The sequence below is a fragment of the Hippichthys cyanospilos genome, chromosome 10 (genome assembly GCF_059441005.1).
Source record: "Hippichthys cyanospilos isolate Australia breed blue-spotted pipefish chromosome 10, RoL_Hcya_1.0, whole genome shotgun sequence".
In the NCBI taxonomy this organism is placed as follows: Eukaryota; Metazoa; Chordata; class Actinopteri; order Syngnathiformes; family Syngnathidae; genus Hippichthys; species Hippichthys cyanospilos.
In genome coordinates, this window is record NC_142378.1 from 6,429,942 (window position 1) to 6,451,209 (window position 21,268).

The window sequence follows — 21,268 nt, forward strand, 5'->3', positions numbered from 1 at the left end:
AGTGATAAATGCAATAAGTTTTATTAAAAAAAAAAATCTGTCGCGAAATGACTCACAGCAGGCTGACGTGTTCGCTGCCCTCTACCACCACGAGAACAATGATGGCGTCAGAAGCGCGTTCCCTCTGAGACGTCGTAGCGTCAAAATCACGGCATTTTCGAGCCGACCACTAGATGTCACTGCATGCTACACTGTCCCTATAAAAGCAATTTAAGCGATGAGAGGCTACCAAGGATGGGCAAGGCCTTTCCTGCCACACCTTCAATGATGTTTGTACACCAGATACCATTTCGCAGGAGTGCCCCCCCCCCCCCTTTTGTGACAAATGCTTTTCAAATGACCGCTTGGCACAATTTCCCGGTGAGGATAGTTTTTACAAAGGGCCGATGAGCGGTCCTCCAGTTGCAAACCTGGCGGGACCCCAACACCTTCGTTCTCCTTGGCCTTCAGGCCAGCGCGGGCGGGATGCGGCGCCACAATCCTCCGCACAAGCAATTTTTGATCCATCGCTGCTCCCACTGCTTCATGGCGCTGCTCTTGTTGGGCGAGCGGAGCATAGTGACGCAGCCACACCTGCCGGGACCGGACCCGTGAGTGCGGCCGGCGCGGGAAAGGGGGGGGGGGGGCTCGCCGCGCCTCACCTGGTGCAGGCCTTGCTCTCCTCCGTGGGACACACCCCCATGTGCACGCAGCGCAGGTTGTCCGTCCTCTGGCAGCCGCCACCCCTGCCGCACAAGTTTGCTCAAAATGCATACCCTGGCCTTTTTTTTCTTTTTTTTTTTTTGGGGGGGGGGGGGGGGGGGGGGGGGGGCACGCAAACGTTCATTGTATTTTGTCATGCAGACACTGACAAGTAACTGTGTAAAAGTAACAGTGTAAAAGGGAATCTGTGCGGGCGATGAGCGGCGTCGAGGTGGGGCTTACCTGCCGAGGGCGTCGGGCGAGGCGCTTTTGCCAAAGTGCAACCTGATGGGCTGCTTGCCCTGCAGCTTGACGATGACGCCGTCGTTGACGGGCAGCCAATCCATGGCAGGCACCAGCAGCTGACTGGGGAGCAGGCAGCACTCGTCAATCAGGCTCTCGTCGGGGTCCTGAGGAGGGGCGTCGTCCCGACCTGCCGCCCGCCGGCACAAGGTCAGGTCGTGCTCGCTTTCTAGAAATAACCACTCAAATACGCTTGCTTTTGTTGATACGTTTCATTCCCGTTGATAAAACTGACTGCAGCGACTTTATGTCGTTTGTGTAGGCTACTGTTTCAAACATGCAACTTTTCAGCTGGCGGTGCACCTTGACTTTTTTGTTTTTTTCAAATACGGTCGAAAATGATCGCCTTTGACCAGAGGTCCCCAACCGCCGGTCAGCGGATCAACCCATTCAGTCGAATCTTTCGCGGTTTGTGCTTCGTCCGGCTTGATCCGGATATGACATTTTGTAGTGAGGAAGCATGGCACGGCTTCGGTTGAGAGCAGTCGCCGCCATTCTCCCGCCGTGCAAAAACCTCAAGCGCGACAATTCAAAGGTTGGGGACCCCTGCCCTAGACGACCACCGCCGGATCCAAACAGCAATTTGGCAAGGCGAGACGACCGGCTTACAGCAGAGCCAGAGCTTGGTGAGCAGGCGGAAAAGCAGCTGCAAACTGTCCTGGCTGTCGGAGGTGGCGGTGAAGGTGGGCAGGCAGCCGGGCTTCAGCAGACCCCAGATCCGGATCATCACCAGCATCTCTCGCAGCATCCCCAGAGAGGCCCCGTCCCGCATGAAACCGAAGCCGGGCCGCACCACTGAACCCTGAATGAGTGCGGAAGGGATTCGGTGAGGGGACCGGGCCCAGGCGGGCCGCCGTCTCACCTGGTTGGGCAGGTTGGCCAGCAGGTAGAGGACAAAGTCGCCCACCCACTGGATGAGCTGCTGCAGGGACTGCAGGGGGGCGCCGTCCAACACAAACTCCTCCGTCTTCAGGTTGATCATCACCTTGTCGATGTCTGCCGAAAGGCGCGGACCGGGCTCAGACGGGTTAGGACGCGAGCGGCCGCCAGCTCACCTGGGTCCATGTTCTTGGCGCAGATCTCGCTCAGGCGGTCTCCGGGACTCTTGTCGGGGGTGTTGAGGACGTGAGGCCTGAGGAGAGACTTGAGGGTGGAGCTGACGGCAATGAGCAGCAGTTTGGCGTGGAAGTCGCAGGCCCGCGCCGCCGTGGCCGTCGACAGCTTGCACAGTGACGCCTTGACTGCCACGATCCGCGTGGCCAGGACCTGCCACCAGGGCTCAGCCGTCACACGCATGCACACACACACACACACACACGAGAGCGGGCGGGCGGCGCCGACGAACGCCCACCTGCTGCAGGGCCTGGTTCTGCCTCATGTATTCCTCGTGGAGCTTGTCCACCAGGTTGTGGACCATGCCGGGCTGCACGTGCAGCAGCACGTCCCACCAGTCGTAGCCCGTCACCATGCAGTACTCCAGCAGGAACAGCAGGTGGCGCAGCGTGGTATTCATCTCCAGCACTTGACCCATGGACGGCGACACCCGCAGCATGTGCAGCTGAGGGCGGCGCCGGCTCGCGTGTCAGACACACCTTCGTCCGTCGCCCAGCCAATTCCCGGCCCGCTTCCGAACCGCGGCGCCACCGCACGCTCACCTTGCCGTGATTGTCAACCCCGGCCAGGGCCAGCGACGTCCAGGAGAACTGCAAGGCCTTGAAATGGAGGCCGGGCGCCCCGGTTCTTTGGCGCTTGACTGCCGACTCGTCCCCCGGGCGCTGGCCCGGCCCGCCGGCGGCCGAGCCATAGAAGACGCCCATGGTGTGGAGCGACAGGCGGTGGAGGATCTGGATGGTGCCGTCGTGGAAGGCCAGGGCCAGACCTGAAAGGGCACGGCGGCGGGAGTCAGCGGCGGTCCCGGCGCCGGCCGCGCCGCAGGCTCGCCTTACCCAATCCGGGGCAGAACTTGGTGTCCGACGCCACCTTCAGGTCAGTGTTGGAGATGGAAATGGGCAGTTTGGGGAGGGCGACGGCCGACACCCTCTCCAGGTCTCCGGTGGTGGTCAGGATCCTCCACTTCAGGATGGTGGGCTGCTTCTCTCCCACTGGGAGGGTCGGAGGTCAGCGCCGGGCCGGCCCGAGCCGAAGCTCAACCGTGCGGCCGACTCACCGACGGGCGACCGATGCTGGAAGATGTTGTTGACGGGGAGCCCCTCCTTCCTCAGTGACCAACACTCCACGATACTGCCGCTCTGATTGGACGCGCACAGCAGAACCTAAAGCACACACAACCCACGCGGTGGCTCAGCCGTTTCTGCGGGAAAGGGAGCTGGGGGCCTCAATGTTCGGGAACACTCAGTGCCAGCCGTTTTGGATTTTTTTGGGGGCTGAGCGTTGCCGGTGGCCAGAAGAATCTTTGGCTCCTTTTTGGCTTGGTGTAGCCAGTCTGAACCACTTTGACTTCTTTTTGGCTTGCCAGTGCGCGCCGGCCATTTTTTTTTTTGCGGCCAGAGTGCTGCTGGAGTTACCTGCTCAGAGTTCTCTCTGGTGAGGAACTTGAGGTGCGTGACGGCAGGGTACTTGTCCCGCCTCAGCGGGTCGGTGGTGCAGCGCAGGAACAAGGAGGGCAGAAGCTCTGTGTCGATGCGGCACTTCTCGCTCACCACGCTCACCACCACCTGAAGAAAAGGCGCGGCAGCAGGGCAGGACAGGTCAGGTCAGCAGTGGTCGCCGCCGCGTGCCGAGCGCCCCACCTTGTAAAACTGCACGGGCGAAGAGCTGCTGCCGTCAGTGGCGGCCACCACGATGTTGCCGCCTCCGGTGAAGGCGATGTCGGCCAGCGCCACGCGCCCCCGCAGGCGGCACAGGCTCTCGCTGGCCGTCAGCAGGGCGCCGCCGGGTTTGAGCAGCGACACGGTGACCAGGCCGCTCACCGTCACCGCCAACCAGCCCTCCATGGGCTTGCCGCCAAACAGGGTCAGCGACGGCGAGAACTTGACCCGGGAGAACTTCTCGCCAAAGTTTGTGGAACCGGACTGCAAACAAACAGGCGGCCTTAACCCAGGCGGCTGGCCGGGGCGGGCCAAGCGGGACCGGGTACCATCTCCACGTGCAGAGCCAGCTTGACGCCGTTGTGCAGCCAGCTCAGCGCCACAATGGGATCTCCTTCCACGGAACTGCTCAGAGCACTTTCCCAACTGTTGACCAGGTGCTCCGACATGGACCAGCACTTGATGTGCCCATCGCCGTCCGCCGACAGCAACCTGGAGCCTGGGGAGCAAAGACCGACCCGTTCAGATGATGCGCGCCGGCCGCTAGCTTGTATGCCGACCGCTAGCTTGTATGCCGACCGCTAGCTTGTATGCCGACCGCTCGTCCCGAAAGCGGCGGTCCTTATTTCATGGGACCTGCGTACGCGACGCTTGTCCGTACTGGCGCGGGCCCAATGTGGGCCAACTCTATGTTTGGAAAATCCACATAGCCGGATATTTGGATGACTTTTCCGTTTGCCGCCTCACCTGACTGGTCCCACTCCAGGCAGGAAATGACCTCGGCGTGGCCCGAGCTGATGGAGTACACGTCCCAGGGATGCTCCGTGTCCATGATGTGGATCATGTGACTGACGTCTGCATTCAGAAGAAAGCTGGCGCCCAAGTCACAACACGGACGGCCCGATTGGCCGAAAGGAAACGTTACCTGGCTCATTGCCGCCGCCGTCGTCGTCGCTCTTCAGGTCGGTGGTGAAAGCCACCAGGTTTCTGCAGGACCAGGAGCAGACCAGGGGGACGGAGGGACAGTGGGTGCTTTTGGGTCGCCTCTCCCAATCGCATACGTACGCCAACTCCATGCTACCAGCAGGCCTCCGCCTCAAACATTGGAAACAAAAAAAACACTCATTTTTGGACTCCAGATGTTTCCAGTAGCTTAGAAGCGTGCCACACACCCACTTGAAGCTTGCGAAAAATACATGCAAAAGCTAACATAGGCATTAGATCTTTTTTTTCTCCTCAAGATCATTTCTTGTTTCTGTTTCACAATTTGATCCTTTTTCAGTAGAAAATGGCTTGCCTTCTTAGACCATGCAAAAAGCCTTATGAAAGGAGGCCATTTTGGACTGCGCCCCGATGCATCGCAAAGATAAGCGCTCTGCTTTCATGGAGAACGACAGGAAGTGGAGATTTACGCTCAGGAGGTTGAAAACGGCGGGTGCGAGCAAGTTTAGGTAAAGCTGCAGCTTGAATGGATTTATCGAGCAAATTATGGATTCGTTTGACAAGTGGCGAGGTGGAACCCGTTGAACCCGCCTTCTTCGGGTTGCAAAACCCAAGCCCGTGCAGATAAACCACCGCCACATCCGTGGCGTTTAGAAAGGCTTTCGCCGAATGAGGTTTGCTTGCAATCTGTGAGCCAAATGTGGAGCACAAAAGCATCAACGTCGATGGCTACACAACCTCCTTAGAGAATGCACATTAATGCGCAGCAGTCGTCCCCATTGAGAGAAGTGCCGGCGAAACGCCGCTTCGTGACCACTTACTTGGATTTCAGAGAATGAAAACGCGTCCTTCCAACAATAACGAATGTTATTCACGAAGGCAACTCAAAACAAATCCCGCGTACACATGTTAGCATTTTAGCCAAGACATTATATATGACCGGAGGAACAATCGGCCCATCGGAGCGGAAGCTAGTGGACCGCCATGTTACGTTGCCATCGAACATTCAGAGTTTGTTATCCCAGAATTGTGGCTAACAGTATATGCCTCTCGGTAAATGTTGTCTCGGTGGTTTGGCTTTCATTCCATGATTTAAGGTTCTAACAAACACGATGCAAGCTAAGCTTTATGTAACACTCATAGGGCCGCCTCAATGGGAGTACGTAGTATTGTGTTCATATTCTTGCCGATGTACAGATAGCACGTTTCTCAGATATGGCATATCTGACATAGTGGCATTTTCGCAGTAGCAACTGAACATGTGAAAAGGTCCCAGAGAAATCAATGCTTTCAACTCGCTCGTGCTTGGCGAGTGGCAATGTAAATTGGCAGCCAGTGGCTTCAGTTCTCCCGGCCCAACGTTAGTCCATTCAAATATAAATCCGTGATTTGCTCAAGGCAGGAACTAAGTACATAGGGCCCTAAAGCCTTTATTGGTGCCCTTTGATGCGCCTGTGCAGATTTGCGATCAATTGGATGGTTGATCGATTGAGACTAACTTTATTTTTTTAATATGAATTAAAAAAAAACGACGTGCAGTGTAAATACACAAGTTAATACAACATCAGACAAGATATGGTCAGAATTAATGAAATGACAAAATAATAATCAAGAGATTAAACAATCAAATTAAGTCATAACACGTGTTAAAAACGGAATCTGCAATAAACACGAATTTTACGAATGAAAATATATTGACGAAAAGTCCAATTCGCGGTTTACCGATTGCGCTTCTCCAGAGGCGTACACGAATACGCGAATGCCGTTTGAGCGACGTCATCGCCACAATTGATGTGGAAAAATGGCGCCATCGGAGAAGATGACGACAGCAACACAAGATGACGACAAGATGCCCTCTTAATATCCTGCGAAGATGCGTCCGCGGCTTGATATCTAAAGCCAGATCTCATGAGCACGAGTTCAAGATGGATTTTGCTTGCGTTTGGCCACTACAATTACACGATTGGGTTATTTTGTGTTTGATACTTGGAATAAATTTGGAACTGAAGTAACGGTTGTAGGTATTCCCGATATAACTCATTCAGTCGAAAAACAAGGTATTAAAACCAGTAAAAATGGATAAATCATGTCGTATATACATATCAGGAATGATTCATTTTAATATATATATATATATATATATATATATATATATATATATATATATATATATATATATATATATATATATATATATATATATATTTCATCCTTCATCGTCTTAGTATGGTGTCGGCCAAAAAGCGTCAGCAATTTTAATGTCACAACATGAAATTTGACCTGTGCTTTTGGGACAGCTCGTTTCAATAATCGCCAATGATGAAACAGGATCCCGTCGATCCTAACTAGTCTTTTTTTTTTTTTTTTTTAAATAGTAATAATTTTAATACAGCGTAAGAAATGTATGGATAAAAACTGTGAGCAATTAGCAAAGAATAGAAGAACATAACAAAGAATAATACAGAGACAATGAATGACAATGAAGAGTAACAAAAAAGTATGATAATAACGATAATAGCAAAAACAACAATAATAATAATGATAACAATAACAATAATAATAATAATAATAATAATAATAATGATAATAATAATAATAAAAATGTAAGGGGAAGTCTCAAGAACTACCTCTCACATCATCACCTCGAGGCATTGCCATAATCCAGCGTTTACGTGAATAAATAATAATAACTAAAGAACAGGAATTTATATAAAACCGTTAACTTCTGACAAATCTATTTTTTTTGCCTTTTATTATCGGAATATCGTCGTTCCAATCTCGTCGCGTAACCGCATACTGTTCATCTATGACGTCAAATTTACGACTCCACAGTTTGAGAATCCATACTTCCGGTTATAGCAAGTACTTCCGCTCTGTAGCTTTAGCCCTCCGTTGAGTTCGCCGCACAGACTTTGTTGGAACTTTTGCGTGTCGAATGCGGCGGAAGTGCCTGCAAACATTGACGGCGGTTCCCCCGTAGTTTGTCCCCGGAACAGACGCGCTTGACGAGTTTCCTTAGCTAATAACGGCTATGCTAAAAGAAGCTAAGCCTGCTAGCCGACTAGCTCGCGTTTGACGGAGTCCGCACGTCTGTTTACGCGAAAGCGTCGCGAAGGAATCTCCGGGATGGACTCCAATAGACGCCGCCAATAACAGGTACGTTGCGTATGGAGGGGGGGAGGGGGTCTTATTCTTGTCCGGGTTCTTCTCGTTGTTTGGAGAAGGACCTAGCGAGAAGAGACAAGTTCCATCCGCCGGATGTTGAGCCAGGCCTCGGCTGCTCCCTCCATCGGCTCTCCAAACTTTGCTCGTAAACAATCACCTGCGGATGTCACGTGATTCGTGTGCCTCGGTCCACTTAAAAGCGCTTGACCCGTTTGGCGCACCCGGATCCACTGTGGGAATCGCCATGTTCAATTCTTGCACTTGTGCGTGGGTGTGTTTGTGTGTGTGTGTGTGTTGTAGAGCCAAGACGAGAAGCCATGCTCACCTAGAATCGGTCGTCCGCAGTGACTTTTTCGCACCCGCCAGAGAGAGACCATGTCGGAGAATCAGGCCAACAACAACAACGTCCCACTCAACAACAACAATAACAACATGGGGCCCAACAGGATCCGGAACCCCAACGTCAACCAGAACCCCCTCATCAACGTTCGGGACCGCCTCTTCCACGCGCTCTTCTTCAAGATGGCCGTCACTTACGCCCGCCTCTTCCCGCCCTCCTTCAGGAGGGTCTTTGAGTTCTTCGTGCTGCTCAAGGTGACCTTGCTCTACAGTTTCACTTTCTTCGCCAACATATTGTTACGTTCTCACAGCAGTCTGAAGTGACCCGGTTCAGTTTTCTTTTGTTTTTTTGCCCCTATGCGGCCTGTAGCTGATGTTGGCAGTGTGAACGACACGTATACGTTTTTTTCTAATGCGACCCAGTCCACTCGGGTATGTGGTCCTGAATCCGATCCACTTTCCATCATATTCGACACCCTCCGTGTCTTAAAAGCCACCGGCGCCCCGTTGGCGAGCTGGATGAGGTCACGGTCCCGGGGCAGAACTCCTCGAATTGGGAGGCGCTACGGGTGTCCCGGGCCTAGATGTTGTGTCGGCGTGAAAGAGGACAATTGTGGCGTGAGCTGAGAGGGGACTCTTGCCATGACGCCGTGCACCTCACAAAAAAAACAAAACAACAACAACAAAAGTTTAGTTACGGCTAGTAAGTGCCCATTCCCTGTTAGAAGGCGATGCGAGGAACGCCGAGATTCAGGCTGCATCTCCGGACTCTTCAAAAGTTCTCCTGTGTCTCAAATGCCAAACAGGCGCCCGAGAAAACTAGCTTGCTCGTAGCCGCTTGCGGGCATCGGCGTTTGCAATTTCAAGAATGACGTGTCGGTGTCAGCCGGTCTTATTCAGATCCTGCCTCGGCTTCTTGTGAATGTGGCCATCAGGCGCTCTTCGTCCTCTTCATCCTGGCCTACATCCACATCGCCTTCTCTCGCTCGCCCATCAACTGCCTGGAGGGCGTGAGGGAGCGCTGGCCTCGTGACGGCATCCTGCGGGTGGAGATCCAGAGGAACTCCAGCCGGCCTCCCGTCTTCCTGCAGTTCTACGACCTACAGGAGGAGGGCGCCGCAGCCGGAGGAGGTGCCATCGCCGCCCTCAGTCTGGCGGCGCTGCAAGAGGAAGAGGATGACGAGGATGAGGAAATGATGCCCGACACCTTCGACAACAGCTCGGCGCAGGTACGCCGGTCTCTTTGGCGCTATGGTTTGTAGCTTCTTGCACGCAACTAAACTTGATCGAAGCTATTTAATCGCATCGAATCCAGCCAAAATCTGACGTCATTGAATTGTTACATTTTCAAGCGTCTGAAGTGTCTTTGGGCCGTATTTGATGATTATGTTTGCCGTCTTTACTTAACTGCTCTGTTTTTTGTTTAGTTTTTTCTAAATATAATTACTCTTGTTAACCGAGGCCTGGCTCGACATCCGGCGGATGGATGGCTATGTAAAAATTGTACATGTGAAATGCCGTATGCGTAATGTGTTACATGGTCACTCAAATAATCAAAAGGAGACAGAAGCCTGCGCGACGGAAGTATCGATTGTGAATTTGAAGCGCTATTTAACGCTGCATACTGCCGCATCCCTACGGAGCCATTCGATTTGAGTCCAATTGTCCCGCCGACAGTTTGAGCTGGACACGGAGCTTCGCCTGAAGCCGCCGGTGGCGGGGCGGGAGGGAGGAGCGGGAGGCGGGGCCAACGACAGCCGGGACCTTTCCTTCAGTCACGTGGCAAAAGGTGGGTGTAACGGGAAGCGTCGCCCGGGCGCCGCCGGTCACCGCGCTCCTCCGTCTTTGTGCCCGGCAGCCTGGCCTCAGGAGGAGTACATGGTGGAGTATTCTCTGGAATACGGCTTCCTGCGCCTGTCGCAGAGCACGCGGCAGCGACTCAACATCCCCGTCATGGTGGTCACCCTGGGTGAGCAAGCCGGCCGCCGGCCACCGACAGGAGCGGCGCCATGCCGAGCGCGCCCTTTTTACCTTTCAGATCCCACCAAGGATGAGTGTTTCGGCGACGGCTTCAGTCGCTTCTTGCTGGACGAGTTCCTGGGCTACGACGACATCCTGATGTCCAGCGTCAAGGCGCTCGCCGAGAACGAGGAAAACAAAGGTGACGGGCCCGTAGCGGCGGCCGGCCGTCGGGCCGTTTGGGCGGTGGCTAACGGGCGTGTGGCGCCGTATGCTTGTGCGCAGGCTTCCTTAGGAACGTGGTGTCCGGGGAGCATTACCGCTTCGTCAGCATGTGGATGGCCAGAACCTCCTACCTGGCCGCCTTTGTCATCATGGTTATCTTTGTAAGCCCTTCGCCTTCAATGCGTGCCGCAAAGTGGGGGGGGGGGGGGGGGGGGGGCACTTGGAGAGCAGACATTTGCCAGGTCCGCCGGAATCAAACCGGGGCTCGCTCACGGACGCGGCGGTGGGTAGTCATGGGCCGATAACCCCGTCGGCCGTTTGCAGAGTGGTTAAAAATTCAAGCTTTCACGAAGCGCTGGTACGGTGGCCCGTTGTGGCCTTTTGGACGGCCCGAGATGGCCCTCGCAACGTAACTTCATAAACGCGCGTCCTTGGTCAGGAACGCGTGCAAGTCAAACCAACTTGCTCTCTGTAGAACTTGAGGAGCGAAAAGTTGTTGTGAAAATCTGTCACGTTGTCGATGGGTTTGTGTGCCTCACAGTGGACGTTCGTGGAAGCGCAGTGCAGTTCAGCGTCAGCTTTCCCTCGTGAAAGTTTTGCATTTGAGGTTTGCTCTGTTTTACAGACTCTGTCCGTGTCCATGCTGCTCCGGTATTCGCACCACCAGATCTTTGTCTTCATCGGTGAGTGGCTCTCTTAAGAAACAGCGGCACACCGCACCAAAGCCCCAACCCCAATGCAAAGCATTATGGGCATTTAATAGCTGTTAAGGTTTTTTTCTCACAAAACAAAAATTCTTTGAATCCATATATATATAAACATATAGATTGGGCACATGCCACATTTTGAGGGGTTAGGGTGAAAGTAAAACTATATTTATATTTAACTATATTTTGTCTTGGTTGCGAAAAAAGAACGGGAAGGGACGCGCTTCTCTCTTTGTGTGCTCTTCAGTGGACCTCCTCCAGATGCTGGAGATGAACATGACCATCGCCTTCCCGGCGGCCCCCCTGCTCACCGTCATCCTGGCTCTCGTCGGTGAGTCTCGGAGCGGACCTGCCCGCTAACCGTAAAAGCGTCCGGCTCCCAAAGACGGATTTTTACCATCCTTCCGCCCCGGTATCTCGGATTTCTTGATGTCAAAATGAGTCTCGGGGAACTTGCTTGAAGTTGACGGTCGCGCAGCGAAACAGCAGAAGAGCTCAGCGCTCCGGTAAAGTATAAGACCAAGGGCGCCCGGATGGCTCGCCCACATCACTTCCTGCGCCCCTCAGGCATGGAGGCCATCATGTCGGAGTTTTTCAACGACACCACCACGGCCTTCTACATCATCCTCATCGTGTGGTTGGCCGACCAGTACGACGCCATCTGCTGTCACACCAACACCAGCAAACGTCATTGGCTGAGGTGACACTCCTCCCCGCGCCCCCCCCCCCACCTCCCCCTCTCAACACTCCTTCCGCTCTCGTCTCGCAGGTTCTTCTATTTGTACCACTTTGCCTTCTACGCATACCATTACCGCTTCAATGGGCAGTACAGCAGCCTGGCGCTGGTCACTTCCTGGCTCTTCATCCAGGTCGGTCCTCCCGCGGGGCCCGACGCCGCCTGGGGTTCTCCCGCCGCGCGTCCTTAAGCCCACGTCTGCTCTGGCGCCAGCACTCCATGATCTACTTCTTCCACCACTACGAGCTGCCGGCCATCCTGCAGCAGATCCGCATCCAGGAGATGCTGCTGCACAACCAGCAGGCGGGTCAGGCCAACCAGACGGCGCTGCAGGACAGCCTCAACAACAACAACGACGCGGCCGGGCCGCCGCCGCCACCGCCGGAGCCCTCCGACGCCGCCGTTCTCCGGGCCCCGGCCGAGACTCCGGCGCCGCCCTCCGTCGGCGAGGTGCGCTCGGAGCTCAACTGGGTGGCGCAGACGGCCGCCATCATCACGGAAGCGCTGGCGTCCTCCGGCCAGGAGAGGACGGCCGACGTGGGCGACGTCACCCGCTTCTGGTTGGGCGAAGGGGGGGCCGGCGGCCGGGAGGGAGGGGCCGCCGGCGGGGAGGTCCGGCCTCCGGAGGTGGCCGCGCCCCCCTCGCAAGCGGACTGCAGAGCGCAGCCCGGCTCTTCCCGCGCGTCCTGAGGCCGCGCCGCCCGCCCGCAGCCGTCACCCGAAGGGACCGCTTTTATTTGGAAGTCGTACGCCTTACGCGGTTGGACAGACGGGGTCGGCCCGCCCCGCCTCGCCCCGCCCGCCTGTCAAACGTATTGCGGGAGGACTGGAAAGCGTCGGATGCGAGACGCTTTCTCGTGTATCCCGACGGGACTCCACTCATTTGGCTTGGTGTCTGTCTTTTGTTGTTTTTCTTTGTTCGTCCAATCAAAGTCTGACGCTCACCACCACAAGCCGTTTGGCTCTTCTTTCACTCGCTCGCTGACGTCACTCTACCCATTTGCCATCCTTTATTCTCCTCGCTCATGTCCGACCCCAACAGTTTGGCACCGTCTCTTTTTCTCGGCATCGCGAGAGTTAACGCGCGCGCGGCACATACAGGCGCACGCGCGCGTCCATTTGACGCTGCGGCGCGCGAGAGCGCGCATCGAGCTCTTCAGCGGCACTGCGGACGAGACGGCGGCGGCAACGGCAACGGCGGCTCCTTTTTGCCTTTTCCCCGCGTGCTCCGGCAGCCAGCAAAACGTCTCATCGGGTGAGGCGCGTGCATGGCCGCGCGTCGCGTTGCTTCTCGTCGCATCACACGTGGGCGCGCACAGCGATGGAAAACGTTTCGAGCACATGCACATTAGTTTGTCGTCGCGCGCGGTCCTCAATATTGGCGCAACTGGCTTTGAGGCTTGGCCACGCCCCCTCGACTTGAATAATGCGCGTGGGGCGTGCGCTATACATGCGTACTATGCACCTTTTCTCCGGGTGGCTTCGCGCGCTCTGCACGGTTTAGGGTTTTTATTTTTGGACACTTGTTACTTTCGGATTGAGCGTTTATTTATACCCTTGTTTTTGAAGCCAAGCGGTCGCCTCACTGAGGAGGCAAAACCGTAGGCGGAGACGATGTGTTCTTTTCAACGCAAACGTCATCTGGAAAATCTGAATTTTGCCAGATTTTTGGAGGGGCGGCGGCTCATCGGAGTACGTTGAAGACAAACTGCTTGTAAATTGTGCAATTTCCGAGCCTTGCCCCTCAAAACTGCCGGCGCAACCACACAAATGAGGCCAATTACGCACGTTGAAGGTGTCGCCTCTCCGTTCCTGGCGGCAAGCATGGCCGCGCTCGTGTTGTCTCGGCAAATAATCGTGTCCAGATCTCCCAAGCTTGCTTTAATACAAGCAGTGGAAAACAGACATGTTTGGGTGCTCTTTTAATTGCCATTCTATTTTCTTTCCGAGTACCACAGGTACACTTTTTGTTCTGACCACCAAGCACAAGCTAGAGATATTTCAACTTCAAGTAAAAAACAACACATGAAAAACACTATCTCATCACGAGAAAGATTTCATGGAGAATGCACATCGAAGGGGCAGGACTTTGTATTGTTTTGCCTCATGGCTCGTGTGTGCGCATTTTGTGTTTTTTTGCTCCGAGGTGGGGACCGAATCCCGGCTTTCTTTGTGGACCTCAAACATTCAGATTTCTCGCCGAGGGTCAAGACTTGCTTTTAGCTTTGAATTGAGATCGAGGCAAATGTCAGGCATGTGTATCGCGCGCGTTGCAGGACGATGATGAGTCCGCCGTCAGACAAGATGAAAAAGAAATGGTCCAAGGACAGCCTCACTCTTTTGCCGTGCTTCTACTTTGTCGAGGTACGTGCGCGCACGCGTAAACGAACGCCGCTGAGACGTGCCGTCGCTCACCTTCGCGCGCGCGCAGCTGCCCATCGTGGCGTCGTCCATGGTGTCGCTTTACTTCCTGGAGTTGACGGACGTGCTGCGGCCCCCGCGACTCGGCTTCCGCTGTCACGACCGCGATCTCAGCAAACCCTACGTGGACGGGGGCGACGAAATGATCCCGCTGCTCATGCTGCTCAGCCTGGCCTTCGCAGGCCCGGCCGCCTCGGTATCCTCCGCCGGAAGCGAGCCTGTGCCTCCGCCGGTCTCTCAAGCAACCCCTCCGTCTCCTCCTCCCATCGGCAGATCATGCTGGTGGAGGCCCTCGTCTACCTGCTGCAGTCCCGCGCCAAAGTCCGGCGAGCCGAGGGATCCATCAACGCGGGGGGCTGTAACTTCAACTCCTTCCTGAGGAGGACCGTCCGCTTTGTGGGTACGTGCGCCGGAACTTCGTCGTTACATGCTCGGAGGCGAAACCGATGAGAAAGCCCGGAATGACTAAAGGGGGTCGGCAGGCGTGCACGTGTTCGGCCTGTGCGCGACGGCGCTGGTGACGGATGTGATCCAGCTGTCTACGGGCTACCACGCCCCCTTCTTCCTGACGGTGTGCAAGCCCAACTACAGCCACGTGTCGTGCGACACCAACGCCTACGTCACCAAAGACATCTGCTCGGGCCACGACCAGCACGCCATCGCCGCCGCCAGGTGCGCCCGCCCCCGGCGCGCAGCGCAGCCGAACGCCCCGGCCTCCTCACGCCCTGGCTTCCTCACGCCTTGCTCCTCCTCCTTTTTCGCCTGCGCAGGAAGACCTTCCCGTCCCAGCACGCCACTCTGTCCGCTTTCGCCGCCGTGTATGTTTCCGTAAGTTCGGCCGACGGGGAACGGGAGCAGTCGGAGCGAAAGACGAGGCCGCGTGACCATAACTGCCCGTCTCCCCCGCAGATGTATTTCAACGCCACCATTTCAGACCGCAGCAAGCTGCTGAAGCCCGTCTTGGTGTTCGTGTTCGCCATCGCGGCGGCGCTGAGCGGCCTGACTCAGATCACGCAACATCGAAGCCACCCCGTCGACATCTACGTGGGCTTCCTGATCGGAGCCTTCATCGCCGCCTATCTGGTGAGCCGGACCCGCCGCTCCTTTGCTCCACGTTATTTGATGCCGCCCGTTGCCCCCGCAGGCCGTCCACGCGGTGGCCAACTTCAAGTCGACCGAGGTTCCGCCGGTCCCGCCCCCCCCCGCCCGGTCTGGAGGACCCTCTGCGAGCGCTGACCGAGCGAGGGCACGAGTCGGTCTACAACAAGGGCCCGGCTTCGGCCTCCGACAGCAACGACGAGATCGTCGCCGCCGCCGCCCCCCCGGGGCCTCTTCAGAGGGAGGCCGCTTCCATGGGGAGCCTGAAAAGAGCCAGCGTAGATGTCGAGCTCATGGCCCCGCGCGGCCCCATGGCCAAGGAGACCATGCTGACCTTCAGCAACACGCTGCCTCGGACCAGCGTCGGCGACGGACCCCCCGCCCCGGCGCCGCCGGTCCCACCGGTGCAGCCCGTCCAGCCGGTCCAGCCCATCCAGCGACGCCTGAAGACGGACCAGGTCCCCGCGGACCCGGTTTCATCGCAGCGTCTCTTGTCAGAATGGAAGCAGAGGTCTACGGAGATGCGGGCCCAAAGCGCGCGGGACGACGGCGTGCGCGGCCGAGAGGGCCCGGAGGCCGGGAGGGACGACCGAGGTCATCCCGACCCGACTCCTCCTCCGGGAGGCGCCAAAGCCGTGGCGACGCCCAGGCCGCCGCAGATCCCCGAAGCGGGCCCGCCTCCCGTTTCGCCAAAGAGCTCCCTGGCCCGCGCCAAGTGGTTGGCCATCCGAGAGAAGGCCGGCGGCGAAGTGTCGGGTCGCCTCCCCGCCAACCAGCCGCGTCTGGTCCAGGTGGTGGCCATGTCCAAGCGGCAAGGCCTCCTGGCGTCCCGGTCCCCCGCCGGCGAGGGCGGCCCCTCGCCGCAATACCGGCCGGCCGGCGAGAAGCTGCGGGAAACCGTCGTCACCGTGGACGCCCACGCCTCTCACCACCCTCCGGCCGGAAGCCCGCCCATTCCCTGGGAGTGGGCTGGGCCCGACGCACGCGACCCCTGTGGCCCGCGGCGAGGGGACCCGCGGCCGGCCGCTTCCGAAGCGCCGCCGGCGTCCCACGCGCAGTTCGAGGTGTTGACGGATGCGCAGCGCAAGGAAATGGCCGCTAGACGCAAGACGGCGCTGGTTCTGCTGGAGCGGGACGCTCACCTGACTCACGGGGACAACCGCCTCAAGAGTTTCCAAGGTCGCGGAACGAAGGACTAGTTCCGCGGCCCGGTTTGGAAAGACCTCCGCCACGGACGCGCTGGCATCCATACATCCGTTGATTCCTATTTGCCGCGCCGTCCGACAGCGGGCGGCACTCTGATTCGCGGTCTCGACCGTAGACGTCTTTACGTAGACGCTGTGTTGCGCATTCCAGATCAGAATACACTTCCTCCCATTCCCGTTACTTCTCGCCGGCTTGAGTTAAATCGCCAAAGGGTCATTCGACGCCAACCGCGAGTCTTGGAAAAGCCGCCGATTGCCTCGGTGCTCGCGAGCGAACTTCTGATCCTCGGACTCCAAGGGCGACCTCGGTCGGTTTTGGGGGTTAACCTGCGCGTGTTAACGGGACGCCGCTTCCGATGCGGCGGCCGGCCTATCTATCCCCGATAGCGCAACAACCGGCGTCTGCATAGACACGTCTACGTGCCGGGGCCGCGTGTGCGGCGGCGGCTCGATTTCCGTAAAACGTGTGCGCGTGACGTTGTGCGTTTGTGTGACAAAATGCTAATGTGGACGTATGCGCTCAAAAGAGAAGAAAATGAATGTCGGGAGGCTTGTCGGATAGAGGAAGTAGCCCGTGCAAATTTACTCGGCCGGAATGCCCAAAAAGAACATTTGGAATTTCCGTTCGGATCGCCCTCCAGTTAGCGTTACTCAACGCCTAACGCTCGCAAAGAACGCAACCAGCGTCCGTCCCTAGATTTCGGACCATTTTGGAGGCTTTTCCGGCGACGCGGCGATCGTCGAGCCTTCGCCGAGTCCGATGGCCCGTCGTCGCCTTTGGCGAGTTCCGCCCCGAGTTTGTGGCGGCGATGGCAGAATTTTTCACTCCTCCAGATAGTGCTCTTGGTTTCTAGATAAAAGCTAGCGCAAGTCCTCTGCGACATCTTCGAAGCGAGAGCGCCGCCTAGAGGAGCGAGAAACAATGACCGGCAGAACCCTCGGCTCAACCTTTGGGGTCGTCTGGAGGGCAGCGTGCGAGGCAGCCCGTTCTCCTGCGGTGCGAGGCGGGCTAAAGGCGGGCCGGCCTCTGAAGCCACATGAAGCCTCAATGTGAAACGCTTTGCTGAATGTAAACAACGGCTGCATGACAAATAAAATGTCTTTCAAAGGCAAAAGATTTTCTTTTTGTCTCGTGACAGAAAACACAAAGACCATTTGCTATCTCCAAATAAGAACGTTGTTTGCATCCTGGAGCCTGAGGCTCGTTGCGCAGTTGCCATAGAAACGCTGTTGACGAAGATCAGAAGCTTGTACACTGTATAAGGGGGACATTCCGCGACATGGCGCATTTCCCTGCCCCAAATCCAATTCATTGGGTTGGGTCCACACCGCGCAGAAAAAACCAAAGGCGCACACACCCGCGCCCGCACGTTTCCGGCAGGCCCAGCAGCATGTTGCCATAGAAACAGTGGCCAAGAGCATACGGGCTTTTTGGGACGGAAGCAACCGTCGGCATCTCAGTCGTCTTCCTCCGCCGGCTTTGAGCAAAACGCGGGATGGCCTCTGCGCGGGTCGGCGTGGTCGCGGCCCCCGTCGCTCTCACGGCTGCGGCCGGTTGGCAAAGACGCCCGCCTCCCAGCGGAGAGCCAGTCGGCTTTTACGTCGAGCGACTCGAGTGGATTCCACCACCTGTCGACACATTTGTTGCGTCGTGGCCCAAACGCGCAAGAGACATTGGGACCGCTCGAGTATTTCTCAAAGACAAGAAAAAAGCACAGGGACGAAGACTGCGCAGCGGGCGAAAGCTCACCTGGTTGTTGATGTCATCGACGAGCTGAATTCCAGCATACTAAAAGACAAGCAGACAGGAAGTGAGCGCCGCGTCAAACTTCTTGTCCATGTTGACTTTTAAAGCCACACTCACGGAGCTGTCATCCGTCTTCTTTTTGTCTCGTCTTTCCTCGGGGTCCCTCGGCGGCGCCCCCGTCAGGCCTTCGGAGGGAGGCGAGACTGTGGAGGCACAGGTGGCGTGACGTGACGCGACGTGACAGGACGGGATGACGTCTTTTGCTCTTTCGGCCGTCGATCGGTACAACGGGGAGCCGATTCGCCGAGGACTTTGGCCCGCCTATCGCGCGGTTACTGATTGTTTGCGCATTACGACCGCGAGCGCATAAAGGTCACGTGGCGGAGGATGGTAGGCGTGTTGCTATTGCAGCAAGGTGCGACAAAGAGAAGAAAGACTTTGGGACGCACCTGACTTTTCTGTGGGATGAAAGTGCCCGATGGTCCTCTTTGATGCCTCTTTCGCCAAAGGAGGTGCCGAAAGGAGGCGGGGCTCCCCGAACTCCCTTCCTGACTCTCCGGATTCTATGTAGTCCTTGGAGACTTGAGACCGCCCAGAATTCGAGGACTCTCTCGATTGTCTAGACTCCCGAAGCTCGCGCTCTCGTCGCAGAGCCTCCTCTATCTCCTTCTCGATCAAATCCGGGACGCTGTTTATCCCGCGACGTGGGCCGGGTGACTCCCGGTTGACCTGCCGAGATACGGTCCCAGTCCGCATCGGCGTCGGGGGCGCGGAGGTTTCCTCTGGCTGTCGACGAAGACGGCTGGAGGGCGATGAGACCTCCGGGTCCCGCGGGTCCTCCCGGAACCGCTCCTCTGCGTCCCGCGAGTCTTTCTGCCATTCCAGAGCCCGCAGGCGGGTTTCTCGTTGAATGATAAAGCTCACGTGATTCTTCTCTCTGGCCTTGTGGGGAATCAGGGGTGTCTGCACACGCCCGGTTTGAATCTCTACCATCTCCGAGAAGCCGTCGCTCCGCTTCAGGCCTCGCGAGCGTCTGAGGTTTTCCTCCCGTTCTTGAACTAGGCGGATCTCCTTTTCGATGGGGGTCTCGCGGCCGACGTGGGCCTTACCTTTCCTACTAGTTGGCAGACTGCCGTCAGGAACGGCGTCTTCGCCGTCTTTTGCGGTCGACGGCTCGTTCAATGCGGCGCTCGGACCCGCCTCGCGCCCCTTCCCGGGTGAGCTTTGAGCCGTAGCAGAATCAGGCGGTGCGGCGTCCTCCGCCACCGTCCTCCGGAGGTCAACGGGGACTTTCGGCTCGCCCAGCTCCAGCTGGAGGAACTGCCGTCGAGCTACGCTGAAGTTAATCTGCGTCCTGTCGATTGCTCCCGGCTCCGCGGGGTGAGGGGGTTCTGCGGCGACTGGACCGTAGCTCAGACTGAATCCTTTTGCCAGCCTATCTGCAGATTGAGTCCAATCGATCTTCTCCAGCGTACTCAGCTGCTGGCTCAGCTCGAGTGACGAATTCTTCTTCGGGGCTTGCTTTTGGATGATTTCCTTCCTCAGTTGCCTGTCTTCTTCCGCATCAAATAGTTGACATAGGTTTTCTTCCTGGACTTGGTGTCGGGACTCTGTGTCTGCAAACAAGCTTTCTGGCTTTTTGCCACTCGCGTAAGTCTGCACTTTGAAGGCCTTATCCTCCTTCAGGGTGGTGAGATGAACCTGCCGCTGAGGCGAAACCATCCAAGCCTGGTTCAGCTCTGCTTCCGGACTGGCCGGGTCTTCCACGAAGGAATAGAACCCGCGGCGGGACCCCGAGCCGCTGCCGGGACTGTCCAGACCGCCCGAGCTGTGTTCGTCGCCGCTGTCGTCGCCAGCGCTGTCGCCCCGAACCATGACCCGGTGGGCCCGGACGAGGCCGTCGGGAGCCCGGGGGTCGTCCCGGCCTCCACTTAGGTCACGCGGTTGCGGCGGGGAGGACAGAGGCTTTGGCGCCCACCTCCCGGGGGCGTCGTCCATGGCCGGGCGGAGCGCGGCAAGGCGTGTCAACGGAGCCTGAACCCTGACGGCCAGCAGGCGACCGCAGGAGAAACGCCGCTATGACCGCAACAGGAAAAGATGGTGCTGCGGCCACGCCGCAGCTTTCCTTGTTACTATGCTGATAAGCGGACAGCTGTTCAAAACCGCCGGGCGATGGCGCCGCACGCTTTGAAAATGATCCCAGGCATGACGCCCGACGGTCCAAACATTGGGCGAGCGCTTCAGACAAAACCGTTAGCTTTAGCCTTAGCTGACATGTGCGGCCCAGCAGATAAGCCCAGATAGCGCCCCCCCTCTGCTGCCGTCTGATAAGATGATGAGGAGCGTGCTAACGTCAACTGACGCGAGGTCAGGGTCCAAGAGAAAGCGTGCTGCCGGCGCCGCGCTTAACGCTTCTGGCCGTATCCGCCGACTGGGAGTTGAGAAGAAGAACCTCACCTGAGCCGGCTTGACCTCGTTGAAGAAAAAGGGAGCGAGTGTGTGAAAACTTGACCTTCTCTCTTCCCCGTGGCCTCCGCTCCGCCCCCCCGCTCCCGGCCCCGCCTCCTGCTCCCGGCCCCGCCAACTCACCCGCATGTTGACGGCAGCGCTGAGCTGAGGATTCTTCGCGTTTTTGTTAACGATTGACGAGTGCTCCTCCTCCTCGCTCCTCTGGCGGTTGACGATTCTTCGGAGGAGACGCGGCGCCGTCGACGAACAAGTGTGTTTAATGGGGAAACTTGCAAAACGGCTTTGGTTGGAGTTAAGAGAAGAGGAATAAGTATACGGAGCACCTATAATATCTCCATAATAGACGGATATGCTTGACTGAGTTTGGGTCTGAGTATTATGGAGGGCAAAAGTTAAAGACAAAAATAAACCATGAAATATCAAATGCAGTTTGTCATAAATGATGAAAAACGTTCATTAGTAGGTAAACCTTTTGTTTGAATGGGGGCAAAAACGAGTAAAAA

General features: G+C 56.8%; 4 protein-coding genes across 8 annotated transcripts; 2 read left to right on the forward strand and 2 right to left on the reverse strand.

Moving 5' to 3' along the window:
• Positions 1-5: 5 nt before the first annotated feature.
• On the reverse strand, positions 6-5,660 carry med16 (mediator complex subunit 16). 2 transcript variants are annotated; one of them, XM_088425124.1, is made up of 16 exons: positions 5,516-5,660; positions 4,678-4,847; positions 4,500-4,607; positions 4,082-4,251; positions 3,735-4,016; positions 3,510-3,659; positions 3,152-3,257; positions 2,931-3,086; positions 2,640-2,863; positions 2,336-2,542; positions 2,040-2,250; positions 1,847-1,980; positions 1,594-1,786; positions 925-1,114; positions 642-725; positions 6-573 (listed from the first exon to the last, which is right to left on the reverse strand). In XM_088425124.1, exons 2-16 carry the CDS (start codon positions 4,826-4,828, stop codon positions 447-449), a joined length of 2,493 nt encoding a protein of 830 aa, XP_088281250.1. In that variant the 5' UTR covers positions 4,829-4,847; positions 5,516-5,660; the 3' UTR covers positions 6-446. The 2 variants fall into 2 exon arrangements, with proteins under 2 accessions (XP_088281250.1, XP_088281251.1); XM_088425125.1 differs by lacking the exon at positions 5,516-5,660 and having other exon boundaries at positions 1,594-1,980; positions 4,678-4,843.
• A 1,880-nt stretch (positions 5,661-7,540) lies between these two features.
• On the forward strand, positions 7,541-12,658 carry tmem259 (transmembrane protein 259). Of its 3 annotated transcripts, XM_088425997.1 has the most exons (12): positions 7,541-7,850; positions 8,160-8,453; positions 9,134-9,427; positions 9,876-9,987; positions 10,057-10,167; positions 10,237-10,359; positions 10,443-10,543; positions 11,008-11,065; positions 11,337-11,420; positions 11,657-11,789; positions 11,859-11,958; positions 12,039-12,658. In XM_088425997.1, exons 2-12 carry the CDS (start codon positions 8,235-8,237, stop codon positions 12,513-12,515), a joined length of 1,812 nt encoding a protein of 603 aa, XP_088282123.1. In that variant the 5' UTR covers positions 7,541-7,850; positions 8,160-8,234; the 3' UTR covers positions 12,516-12,658. The 3 variants fall into 3 exon arrangements, with proteins under 3 accessions (XP_088282123.1, XP_088282121.1, XP_088282122.1); XM_088425995.1 differs by having other exon boundaries at positions 9,876-10,167; XM_088425996.1 differs by lacking the exon at positions 7,541-7,850 and adding an exon at positions 7,879-8,004 and having other exon boundaries at positions 9,876-10,167.
• Positions 12,659-12,730: 72 nt separating this feature from the next.
• plppr3b (phospholipid phosphatase related 3b) lies at positions 12,731-17,693 on the forward strand. The gene is given in 9 exon segments (XM_088425994.1): positions 12,731-13,080; positions 14,102-14,189; positions 14,257-14,442; positions 14,520-14,646; positions 14,729-14,918; positions 15,017-15,074; positions 15,156-15,329; positions 15,391-15,441; positions 15,443-17,693. Coding segments are annotated over 9 exon segments (2,205 nt in total). The 5' UTR covers positions 12,731-12,850; the 3' UTR covers positions 16,544-17,693.
• misp (mitotic spindle positioning) lies at positions 17,647-20,882 on the reverse strand. 2 transcript variants are annotated; one of them, XM_088425999.1, is made up of 5 exons: positions 20,754-20,882; positions 18,746-20,399; positions 18,414-18,499; positions 18,300-18,338; positions 17,647-18,178 (listed from the first exon to the last, which is right to left on the reverse strand). In XM_088425999.1, exons 2-5 carry the CDS (start codon positions 20,292-20,294, stop codon positions 18,089-18,091), a joined length of 1,764 nt encoding a protein of 587 aa, XP_088282125.1. In that variant the 5' UTR covers positions 20,295-20,399; positions 20,754-20,882; the 3' UTR covers positions 17,647-18,088. The 2 variants fall into 2 exon arrangements, with proteins under 2 accessions (XP_088282125.1, XP_088282124.1); XM_088425998.1 differs by having other exon boundaries at positions 18,746-20,876.
• Positions 20,883-21,268: the final 386 nt, after the last annotated feature.

Coding starts and splice junctions, on each gene's coding strand:
- med16 (XM_088425125.1), bottom strand. CDS start 4,828: ATGGAGTTGGCGTACGTATGCGATTGGGAGAGGCGACCCAAAAGCACC. Junction 4,608..4,677: donor CGGCGGCGGCAATGAGCCAG/GTAACGTTTCCT, acceptor TTCTGAATGCAG/ACGTCAGTCACATGATCCAC. Junction 3,258..3,509: donor CCAGAGAGAACTCTGAGCAG/GTAACTCCAGCA, acceptor TGTGTGCTTTAG/GTTCTGCTGTGCGCGTCCAA.
- tmem259 (XM_088425995.1), top strand. CDS start 8,235: ATGTCGGAGAATCAGGCCAACAACAACAACGTCCCACTCAACAACAAC. Junction 8,454..9,133: donor AGTTCTTCGTGCTGCTCAAG/GTGACCTTGCTC, acceptor TGTGGCCATCAG/GCGCTCTTCGTCCTCTTCAT. Junction 11,066..11,336: donor CCAGATCTTTGTCTTCATCG/GTGAGTGGCTCT, acceptor TGTGCTCTTCAG/TGGACCTCCTCCAGATGCTG.
- misp (XM_088425999.1), bottom strand. CDS start 20,294: ATGGACGACGCCCCCGGGAGGTGGGCGCCAAAGCCTCTGTCCTCCCCG. Junction 18,500..18,745: donor TCATCCCACAGAAAAGTCAG/GTGCGTCCCAAA, acceptor GTGCCTCCACAG/TCTCGCCTCCCTCCGAAGGC. Junction 18,179..18,299: donor TCGATGACATCAACAACCAG/GTGAGCTTTCGC, acceptor ATGTGTCGACAG/GTGGTGGAATCCACTCGAGT.